This window comes from Protopterus annectens, chromosome 8.part0, assembly GCF_019279795.1.
Source record: "Protopterus annectens isolate FY-2018-M chromosome 8.part0, PAN1.0, whole genome shotgun sequence".
Lineage (NCBI taxonomy): Eukaryota > Metazoa > Chordata > Ceratodontiformes > Protopteridae > Protopterus > Protopterus annectens.
The window spans coordinates 406,847,028-406,859,226 of record NC_056741.1 but is presented as its reverse complement, the minus strand read 5'-3'; the positions used below and the strand labels follow the sequence as shown (position 1 = coordinate 406,859,226).

The 12,199-nt window shown below is 35.7% G+C and overlaps 1 protein-coding gene across 2 annotated transcripts in view; it reads left to right on the top strand.

The window, feature by feature from the left end:
- APH1A (aph-1 homolog A, gamma-secretase subunit) overlaps positions 1-12,199 on the top strand; it is a 543,117-nt gene that overhangs the window by 199,671 nt on the left and 331,247 nt on the right. For both annotated transcript variants that reach the window (XM_044079916.1, XM_044079915.1), the window contains exon 4: positions 12,067-12,189. In XM_044079916.1, coding sequence (XP_043935851.1) covers positions 12,067-12,189 — 123 coding nt within the window. The remainder of the gene's footprint in view (positions 1-12,066; positions 12,190-12,199) is intronic.

Genomic DNA, 12,199 nt, shown 5'->3' with positions numbered 1-12,199 from the left:
CCTAATGCTATGTAAGAATAACCTTGATATGTTGATTTGTGGATGAGAATTTGAAAATTCACCCTGGTTCTGGCCCCAATGTCTCTGATAAATGGAAGCAGACCGTAACAATGCCCAAACCAACATAACCCCCATATAACCTTTAGAAACTTCCTAACATATCCCCCTGCTAATTTAAGTGCCCATGATACATAGGGACACAGCTGTGTTGAGTTGAATGGCTAGCCTTATAAACACACTGGTGGTCATTAGCCTAGTATTTACCTATGAACCTGTCATTGGGCAGTACATTAGACAGCATTACACAGTGTACATTATATATGTGAGCTGTAAATGTTTAACAATCGGTATTTACTGCTCAAGCTGTCTTACAGTCATCTGTCACATAGGTCATTTCAATATTGCAGTATAGCATTTAAGCTTCAGTATTCAAATTCAACAGAACTGATAGTTATTCTGACAAAGTGTGTACATGCCTAGAACTTGTACAATATATCCTTAACGACTAGCCCCATCCCTTCTAAAGTTCTTTGTCATACTGCATAAGTGCAGCTTTGAAGATTGTTTCAAAAGGTAGAGCTCATTTTTAAAAGTTGTGTAGCAGGTGTAACTTCTAACTTGTACTGGTAAATAGAGCAATAAAACTAGCCCTGGAAAACACCACATGTAATTTGTAATCCATAAACTGCCTTCCTTATATACAAAACCAAGATTTTGCCAGAAAAAATGTTGACACTGAATACACACTTAGTATATCTGAACTAAATCCCTAATATTTATTTTCTTATTTGTATTTGTTTTCTGGGGTAGAGTACTGATCTCCATGGATCATTTTCAGACTTGGCCTGGGAGCAATATCTGGTTAATATTAAATTGAACAAGGGGCAAAAGTGGTATTACTGAATTGTAAAGGTTTGAGCAACAAAGTGACTAATTTACAGGTACTGTTGTTTTGTGGGACACTGCATTGTGTACTGTCACTGAAGACAGATTTCATAATCAAACTGTTGTATGTAAAATAAGTTGTCATACTGCTTTTAGTTTTAATAGAAATTCTAGTGAATGATGAGGGTATCCGCAGATGTAAAATAATACCTTATGGCTTATACTAAACTAGTTACAGGTCATTTGAAAATATTTCTTGTAATTATAAGTGGCATTGATTCGTATTTCATTGGGTGGTGCAGATCTCTATTTACTATAGTATGTAAGAATCACTTTCACTACTGGAGTGTAGAGTGGGACCTGTTTCATAGTATTCATGTGAAAGCAACAACTGACCTCATAAATATAAACAACCTGGAGACTTCCATGATGATCAACAGCCTAACATCAGCTCTCCCAGTGCGAAAACAGAAACTAAGAGAAAAAGAGTGCCATTGAAACTGTTTTGATGGGTATAATTCAATTACTGGCTAGTAATTGCACTGCTTAGATGCCAGGAAGAAGAAATTTAGAAAACCTGAAAGAAAATAAAACAAAAAAGGTAAAGCGGAAACATTAACATTCAGCCGGCAGTATTACTTATAGGTGGGAACTGGAGCTTGACTTGTAATAGCGAGGGAGTATCAGGGAGACCTAGAAGGGAAAATATAACAAAAGAGGGGTAGATTTCTGAAGAAAGTTCTGAAAATATTTGGAATGGAAGATGTGCATTTAGTAACATCAGAAACACCATTGAAACAACTGTAGTTGCAAATATTAAACATCACTTATGATCTATCCAGTCATTGTCAGTTAAGCATTATATGGCTCATTCAAATCCTGCACCTTAAACTTCATCCCTTCTTTGCATATATTGTTCCCACAAGTCCCATTTTTTCTATGTAGTTTGCTCCATCCCTTTTCTAACAATCACAATTCCAGTTGTTTTATCTCTGTTACTACATTCGCTACTTCTAGTAAAGTTGGTCTAAACTTTTGATTTCCATTTTCTAATAATTGCTTTTTTTTGGCAGCCACCATAATTAGACTCAGCAAGGCTTTACTATGTCTAGGCAATTCCAATTCTGTATCATAGCTCAAAAAAATCATCTCCCCAGTCAGTCCAATCTGCTCTCCCATCATCTCTGACAGAATGGTTCGCAGGGAATCCCTAAAGTCTGCTAGCTCATTAAACTCCCAAAAAATATGTTCCCAGCCACCTCTTTCTTGCCTGTTACACCTCCAACATTTGTTATCCACCTGAGGAAAAATTCTTTGGAGTCTACTTGGGGTATACAAATACCCGTGTAAACACTTCTAGGCAAAGATTCTAACTCTTCTAGACTTTGTTGCATATTTGGGAGATATACATATATCCCCCCATTGTCTGAGTTGCTTATCCAATCTCTCTTCCCAATCCTTTCTAAGCTCCTCTGATTCATTCTTATAATTATAATGCAATATTTTATATGCTTTACTAATTATTCCTTTTTAATGGCAGCTTCTGTTCTAGATTCTATTAAAAACTCTACCAGTGCTGGTCTTTCATTTAGGACCCCCCTATTTCTTTCTGTTTGCCTATACTCTGGTATCAGTCCTTGATAGGGAAGGCAATCTCTAACTTGCAGTCCAAATAAATTCTTGGCCTCTTCCCATTCTATTGCCTTTCCCTTTCTAGTTATTTGCTCCCAATACCTTGGTTTCTTTGCCAGTTGTCTCTAATAAATTCCAGCTCCCTCTTGCTTATTATCTGTATCCCTAATCACAGTCATCCCTATTGACACAATCTGTTTTCTCCATTCTCATGCAGGTTTAGTTCTTGGAGTACTCCCTGCTGTTTTATGAATATAATATTCTGTATGATTTTTGTTGCTCTCCTTAAGAGTCTACATTCAAAATCCCAATATCTCCTTATTTGTTGAGCCCTCCATATCATCATCATTCCTTTCCACTTTGAATTGTAGTTTTCTGCTTGTGCTATGTATAAGAGCCTTAACTGTGTTCATCCAAAATACCCCCTCAAATTGGGTAATCCTAGTCTGTCTTTTTCTATTGGAAGAATTGGCTTATCCCACTTGACCTTTGCTGTCTTCCCTTCCCAGATAAAATCATTCAACTCTTTTTTAATTGCTATCCACAGCTTCTCCTCTGGTTGATAGAAATATGCCTGACCTGTGTATAAAACTAAGGGGACTAAAAACATTGTAATTGCTTGTATCTTAGTATCTATATCCATATAACAAAGCTTTCAGTTTCTCAATTTTTATATTATCTTCTGTTTAGACTCTTCCTACATAGCCTTAGTTACCACAACAGAGTCATTTCTAATCCATACTCCTAAATACTTCATTTTATCATGTCATCATAAATAGGGATATTGCTGGACCAAATTGTGTATGGGTACATAATTTACCAGTATTGCCTTTGTTTTAGCTTCATTCATTTTGTATCCTGAGAAGATTTGAAACTGTCTTAAAATGTTCCACAACACTGTACTGTCCCCTTCTGGTTTTGTCATGTATAAAATATCATCTGCAAACAGTGCCAGCTTTTCCTTACCACCGTACCAATTATATCATTGAATTTCTGAGTACTTTATTTTCTTTGCCAATGGTTCTAAATATAATGCAAGCAACAACGAGGAAAGCGGACAGCCCTGCTTGGTTCCTCTACTCAAGTAGAAGTTGTCAGAGAGGACCCCACTCATTTTAATTTTCACCACTGATCCCTCATATCTACTCCTAATTAACCTTATAATTTTGTCAGGGAAAGCAAATGCACCATTGCCCTGCCAAATGCTTTCTCTGCATCAAGACCCACCAGTAACAGTGGCATTTTCTTACATTCTGCTTCCCTCGGGATCATAAGTGTTCTGTTAATATTGTCAAATGTTTGCCTCCCCTTCACAATACCACACTGATATATGTCTATCAATTTTGGTATCACTTTTGCCATTCTTTTAGCCATTATAGACATAAACACTTTATAATCATGGTTTAGTGTTGAAATGAGCCTGTATGAAGCTGGATCTGATGGATCTTTACCCTGTTTAGGTATTATTGTTACCACCACCTTCTTCCAGGATGCTGGTATTTCTCCTCCTTTACTGTTAAACAAAACCTTCCAGATGTTTCAGTTTTTTCCCTTCTAGCTTCCAAACTTCCACAGGAGTACCATCCACTCCTGGGGACTTTCCTGTAGATTGGTTATACATAGCCATTTTATCTCATCTCTTCCTATCTTGTTAGTAATTGAGCTTCATCTACCTCTATTCTTGGCATATTTAATTATTCCATAAACACTTCCATTTGTACCTTTTCTTGGTTTCCATATTTCTCTGCTTTATACAAACTTTCATAACATTTTCGAAGTATTTCTAATACTTCTACAGGCTGTCTTGTTATCTTCTTTGTTATAGGCTTCCTAAGCTTGGTGACAGCCCATTCCAGTTCCTGTTGCCTGAGTCATTGTGCCAACAGTTTTTCTGCTCTAGAATTATTGTTAGAAAATAATTGTTTAACAGCAGTCTTTCTAAACGCATGCATCTTATCAAGGTAATCTCTTATTTTCTGTTTAGTGTACTGCAGTTGATCCTATTCTTGTTCTGAGAGATACCCCCTATTTTGCAATACTTTAACATTTGTCAGTCCATTTAAATAATTGTGGTTACTTCTTAGCAATATCTCTCTCTCCTTTATTTTCACCCTAGTTTTAAACTCCACTTTAATTTTATCCCACTCCCTAACTATATTTTCAGAAGAAATTTCTATCTCCTCTAGTAACTCCTGAATTAATTGTAAAACCCATTCCTTAAATTCCTCTCTTTTCAGCCAGTAGGTGGGAAAGTACCAGTGTCTCATTTTTATTTCATTACCTTGTATTTTTGTTTTAGTTATTATTGGCACGTGATCTGAAATAGTTATTGGGTCCTTTTCAAGACCTTCAATTAAATGCATATGTTCCTTTGAGATATAAATTCTATGTTGCCTAACTCAGTTTTTGTATCTTAGAGAATATGTAAATTCACTCCGAACTCCAAGTACTGAATTCACATCTTCCATGCCAAACATTTTCATAAAATTCTTCAAAAATCTACCCCCCTTTGTTATATTTTCCCTTCTATGCCCCTCAGACACATCTTCACTGTTGCAAACCAAATTCCAGTTGCTACCTACAAGTAATATTCCTTGCTGAAAGCTGATTATTTCTCCCAGAATTTTTTAAGCTCCATTATGGCAGTTTTAGGTAGAATGTAAATGCATATGCCAGTGTAATCCTCCTCCCTTGCCAGTAGCCCCGTATGTACTATATATCTTCCATTAGTATCTTTTTTTTTTCTTCTTCTATCACTATTGGAGCTCATCTTGCAATTAATATAAGTACTTCTTTTCCTTTGCCCCAGATATTCCATTGAATAACCATCCCGAAAACCTTTCTTTATCAAATTCAAATCTTCAGTTCTTTCCAGGTGTGTCTCCTGTAGCATAGCTTTTTGTACTGTACATTTTAATACCGTTTACTGCTCTTTCTTTTTATATTTATCTGTAAGACCATTCAAATTGAAAGACATTACAGAAAGCATAATTTTCTTATATAGTTGTTACCACCTTTTATGTATAACTGCATTTTTGTTAGATGTCTAGTTCCAACTTTTGTTACATGCATATACTGTTCGGCAGGTTGGTCTTTTCTACAGTTCTTTTTTTTATCCGTTTGAGTCTGTCACATTATACATAGCTTTTTGTTTGTTGAAAGCCCTCAAACAGAACAAACAACCCCCCCCTAAAACCTATTAACGTAATAATAACACACAAAACTATGTACATCTTCAAATATTAAAGTTTCTGCTTCCTAATGCACACAAAAGTTCTAAGTTGATAGCAACACAGACAGGCTAGATGTAATCAAAGAGAAAGGTTAGTCATGCTAAGATGCATGGTGCAACCTGTGCTATTAGTGAGTGCTATTTGATTTTGTCTATCTTTATAGCTCTCCCAGGTGAGAAAACATTTGAATGTTTTCAGTAAACACTTTCTCCAAGCCATTTCTCTTTATCAAATTGTCTTCTAGTGACTTGCAAACCAGACAAAAAATGCTAAGGGTACCTTGTTTACCAGTAAAAAAGCCTTATAATATTAATTATTCTTTTTCATTTACATGTTTTGTAATAAACTGGTTACTGATAACACCTAGGGTTTTAACAAGGTCATTTCCCTATGCAAGCATGGAAAAAAGCGCAGTGATTTTTCTTTTGTCATACTCCTAACCAGAGCTTTCCTCTCTCCCCCATTTCTCCTTTCTCTCCCTTTTTACATTGGAGTGCCTACATTTCTTAAAACTGAACAAAGGAAAAGAAAGAAGGGAGGAAAAGAACACCCCCAAAGCACTTGTTTATATTGGTATCCCCATCACATTTAAAGTTAAACTGAGAAAACTTTATTTCAGTTAGTTTTGACTTGTGTTTAAAGCCCTCCCAGCTGGGAAAACCCCTGATTGCTTTCAGAGAACATTATATCCTAGCCAGTTTCTCTTTTTCTTTTTCCTCAGCCAGTCCCCTTCCACTAGACTGTCTCCAGTTTCTCTTTATCAGATCGTTTCCATGGAAACATGAAGACCAGCTACAGAACTGCTACTGTGTATGCATGTATTTGCTAGAAAAAAAAAGTCTGATAATATTCAATATTCTTTTTCATTTACTTGCTCTCTCTTAAAACTAATCAATATAAGGACCTTAATACAGTCATTTCCCCATGCAAGAATGAGAAAAAGCCCATAATTTTAACTTTGTCATGCCTTTTTAACCAGACTATTTTTTTTTTTTTTTTTTTTTTTATACATTGCATTGCCCATATTTCTCAAAACTGTACAAGAAGAAAGAGAAGGGGAGAAAAAAGAAAAACAGCACCCGTTTACAATCCCCATTACACTTAAAAATAGAAAACCATACACCACAAATGCAGTACTATTAAGAAAAGAAGATGCTTTCTTTACTTACAGTTAGCTTTCTCCCCCTCTTCCCCACCCAAAATCATTTTTGCGAGCATTAATGATATTAAGTAGCGCTTATACTTGAGAGTCCCCTACAAATCCAAGAAGTTTTGAAAAAGCCCAATATTTCTAGATTTTCTTGTTCTGTCATGTTTCACAAATATAATTATTGCACTGTAATCCCACACTGAGTTACTGGTTTTATTACGTTCTACATTGTCCAGATCCTGCCTCTGCTTCATTTCCAACGTACTCTCGATTCTTCTAGTCAACTCTTGTGCTCCCTTCCTTCTCTCCAACATTTTCTGTTGAGATACTGGAAAAGTTTTCATAGGTACAGTCTCTCTCTGTCTTTCTTACCAGAAGAGCAAGAAGCAGAATCTCCTTCTGTTTCACAGCTCACTTTTTGTTGGACAAACTTTTGTATTTCCTCCTTAACATACACTTCATCGAAAAATGATTTTGTCCCTCCAGGGAAGAATACTTTAAAGATAGCTGGATACAGCAGTTCGAATCTCACACCCATGACATTCCCTGAATAGTGGAATGAATTTACTCTTTTGCCTGGTGTACAGTGAGTAATCATTCTTCACAAAAACTGTGCTGTCTCCCACTATTAATATTTTGTCCTTCTGCCACAGTTTTGTCAGAATCAGCTCCTTCTGCTAGTAGGATTGTGTTTTTACTATTAAAGGTCTAGGTTGCTTTTTTTAGCTAGGTGTGGAGTATACACACAATGTGCCCTTTCAACTAACAACAACTGCTGTGGAATACCAGTCCAGTTGCTTATTTGCACTTTCATAAAATTAATGCAGTCTGTTCCTTCCAGCTTCTCTGGTATAGCTGAAAATCTCAGGTTTTCCCTATGTGCTCTGTCCTCTAATTCATTTTTTTTTTTAAACATCTCTTCCTGAGCAGTCTCATATTCAGTCAGCCTTTTCTTCATTTCGACTTCTGATTTTTGCAGCTTTATCATCTCATCTGAATATCTGTTTAAATCTTCTTCCATTTTTTCCAGTCTTTTGCTGTTTGTGTTGATATACTCCATCAGTGTTTTGTTTAGTTTAACCAGGTCTGTATCCAGTTGTATTATATCTTGCTGTAGGCTATTAGAAGTCATGTCTGAAGGTTGCATTGCTTTTTGCTGAACAGCTGCAGAACTTTCCCCAATCAGTGTTTCTTCCTCACTTTTTGTAGCTGATTTTTTCCAGGTCTTTTGTATTTCTTTATTCCTGGCATCCAGGCAGTGCACTTACTAGCCAGTTACTGAAATTTACCCATAAACACAAGTCTACAGGCCTTCTCTGCTGAGTTTCTGTTTTCATACTGGGAGAGCTAGAAACAAGCTGTTACTCAGGGTGGAGCCATTTTGGAAGTTCAGTAGTAGGAACTCTGACAGAATTTACATATTATTCCCCAAGGTATAGTAACCGGGCTATTCTAGATAGAAATTATATTTCACAGGAACATATGCATTTAGTTGAAAGCTTCAACACACAGCCAATAACTATTTCAGATCATGCAGCAATAAAAAACAAGATAAAGATGCAGGGTAATGAAGTAAAAATGAGGTATTGGCGATTTCCCACTTACCTGTTAAAAAGGGAGGAATCTAAGTGGAAATTATTTGAAAGTTATTGGAGAAGATAGAAATATCTTCAAAAGTTATAGCAAGTGAGTGGGATAAAATGAAAATGGAATTTAAAAACAGGGTAGACATAAAAAAGAGAGAGAGAGATGGTTAAGAAGTAATACGAATTACTTTGAGGGTCTGACAAAGTTTAAAGTACTGCTTAATAAGGGGAATCTCACAGAACAAGAAGAGGCATAAATACAGAATGCTAAAGAGAAAATAAGGCAGAATTTGGATAATATACATGAGTTTAGAAAAACTGCTGTTAAGTGACTATTTTTTGATAACTCCGTATCATATAAACTTTCTGCTTCCTAAGTTGCTGTGCTAAAAGTAAAAAAGTAGTTTTTTTGCCAAACTTATGGAGCCTATAATAAGAAAAATGACGTGATCATGTAGAGGTTTAGGGATATTTTAGAAATTTTATAAAATGTATAAAACAGAAATGTGGAAGTCAAGAATGAGCACAAAAATGGAAATATGTATGGAAGATTTAATATGCGAAGGTTAGACGTAAATGACATTCAACATTTAACAGCTAACATAGTAGGGGATGAGATAAAAACTGTAATGTATAAACAATCTTCAGGAATATCTCCAGGAACAGATGGTATTCCTGTGAAAGTTTGGAAGTTAGGCAGGAAGAAACTTATGGTTATTTGGCAGATTTTGTTTAACAGTATTTTTAAAAGTGGGAGAAACATCAGTATCTTGGAAGAAAGCTGTGGTGGCTGTATTACCTAAGGGCAATGAAGATGCATCATACCCAGCTTTATACTGACCCATTTCAATTTTAAACAATGATTATAAAGTGTTTCTTTCTATACTGGCTAAAAGAATGGTAAACGTGTTGCCAAACTTGATAGATATGAATCAATGTGGTTTTGTGGAGGGGAGGCAAACATTTGACAGCATTAATAGAACAGTGATGATCCAGAGGGAAGCAGAACTTAAGAAAATACCACTGTTGTTGGTGGGTCTTGATGCCAAGAAAGCATTTGACAGAGTAAGCTGGTATTTTATGAGTAGGACAATGGAAGCACTTGCATTTCCTGATATAGATCAAGGATCCGAGGCAAGAATTAAAGTGGGAGGGTTCCTCTCTGGTAAGTTGTGTTTGAACAGGGGAACCAGGCAAAGGTATCCCCTTTCCTTTTGTGATTTTCTTTATATTTAGAACCATTGACAAAGAAAATAAGGGAGTCTAAATGCATGGATGTAAATGGTATGGTAATTGAGAAAAGTTGGCTTTATTTGCAAATGATATTTTGTACCTTGTAAATCCAAAAAAGGACATCTCAGTATTGTGGAATATTTTGAGACAGTTTCAAGTCTTTTCTGGACATACAATTAATGAAAATAAAGTTTATAGCCATAAATTGTGTACCTACACATAAATTGGTTCAGCAATACCCATATGTATGGGGACATGGTAAGATGAAGTATTTAGGAGTATGGATTAAAAATGCTTCTGTTATGGAAGTTAAGGATATGTAGGAAGACATTGAACAAAATATAATACAAAAAAATAAGAAAGTTGTTTATGGATAATAACATAAGCAGTGAAAATGTTTTTAGTCCCTTTAGTTTTATGTGCATGTCAGGCATATTTTTATCAGTGAGAGAAGTTGTGGACAGTAATTAATAAAGAGTTGAAGGAATTTATCTGGGAGGGGAAGAGAGTAAGAGTTAAGTGTGATAAGTTGATACTTCCAATAGAAAAAGGTGGTTTAGGATTATGTGTTTAGGGGGATATTTTAGAGCAACACAGTTAAGGCTCATATTTATAATACAAGCAGAAGGTTATAATTCAAGATGGAAGAGGATGATAATGAAGCAGGAGGGAAGTTCAAGCGGTAGAGAAAGAGAGAGAGGGGGATTTTGGATGCAGATCCTTAAGGAGGAAAATAACCATGCATAAAATTATATTCTTAAAGTAGCAGGAAGTATTCTAAGAATTAAGCCAATATTAGAATGGAGATTTTGCCAGTAGGGATGACTGCAAGTAGGGGTAGAAAAAATTGTGAAGTGGGGGGCTGGAATTTACTGGTATAAAATTGGCAAAGAAACCAAAGTACTGGGAGCAAGTGACTTGAGAGGGAAAGGTAGTAAAGTGGGATGAGGCCAAGAAGGCTTTTGGACTGCAGGCTAGAGACTGCCTTCACTACCAGGGACTGATATCAGAGTACAGGTAAAGAGAAAGGGATAGCAGAATCTTAAGTGAAAGACTTGCTTTGATGGTGTTTTAGTCAAACTTAGAAATAAGCTGCTGTTAAAAAGGGCTAATTAGTATGACATATAAAATATTGCATGATAGCTATAAGAATTGATCAGAGGAAGTTAAAAAAGACTGGAAAGAAAACTGGAAAAGCAATTTACAAGAGAGCAATGGTAGCACATATGTATGGCTCCCAAATATGGAATGAAGTCCAGAAGATCTAGTATCTTTCCTTGGAAAGTGTTTGCATAGGTATTTTTTTTATATTCTAAGTAGACTTCAAATAATTTTCCTTCAGTTAGACAGCAAATGTTGGAAGTGTGATGGATAAGAAAGAGGTATCTGGGACCGTGTTTTGGGAATGTAATGAATTGGCAGATTTTAAAAATTCCGTACAAAGTACTCCGTAAGAAATATTGGGTGAGCAAATGGCTGCCACTGAGGAAACTATTTTTTTAGCTTGGACACAGGATCAAAATTCCTTAGACATATTAAGGCCGTAATAAGTTTAATTATGTTGGCTGCCAAAAATGCAATTACTAAACAATGGAAATCAAAGTCTAAAGCAACTGTATTTGAAGTATTGAATATTTTAAAGAGGTAAAAGAATTGGAAGAGGAATCTTTCGGTAATTAAAGGAGTAAATGGAAATTTTGGGAACAATACATGCAGAGTAATATTCCAGAGGAGTGAGGTTTAAGGTAAGGCAGAAATTCAGCAATATTTTGCAATGTTGGACTGATAATTACAAAGGAAGAAAAGATATGTGATGTATAATGTATGTAAATAGAAAAATGTTAATACTGTTTTTTTATGTTAATGTGCGTTTGCTTGTGTCTTAAGTGATAATTTAATAAAGGTGTTAAAATTGTACTTTGGAACTCTCTGGTAGCAGCAAGGGTTTTTTAAACCTGGGCCCTATTTGCCTGAGTTGATGGTAGCTCAGGTGGATGTAAAGATCACATGGAACTTATTGAAGAGTAGGGCGAAGTTTCCAGTTGTCCTGGCTGAATTACCTCAATTCATTATGAATAACCACCTGGGGTCTCCCCTGAAGAGAGGACATTGATCTAGTAGAACTAACCCTATCAACAAAGTTTAAATAAATAAATAGGCATGTATTTTCAGCACAGTTCTGTTTGTTTGTTTTATAATTCAAATATAATGAAACTACTGAAAAATGTGTGATAAAATGCATACATTGGAAACATTTGAGTGTTGGCAGCCTGTCAGATGCTCTTTGGAAAAACACATTTATAACATTCAGGTATTTTGTTGATCCTTTTTCTTTCCTTCACTGTAGTCTCTGGTCTTGCTTTCGGTATCATCAGTGGGGCATATTCAGTTATCAACATCTTGGCAGATTCATTGGGACCAGGAACTGTGGGAATATATGGGGACTCCCCATACTACTTTATTACCTCAGGTATGAAACA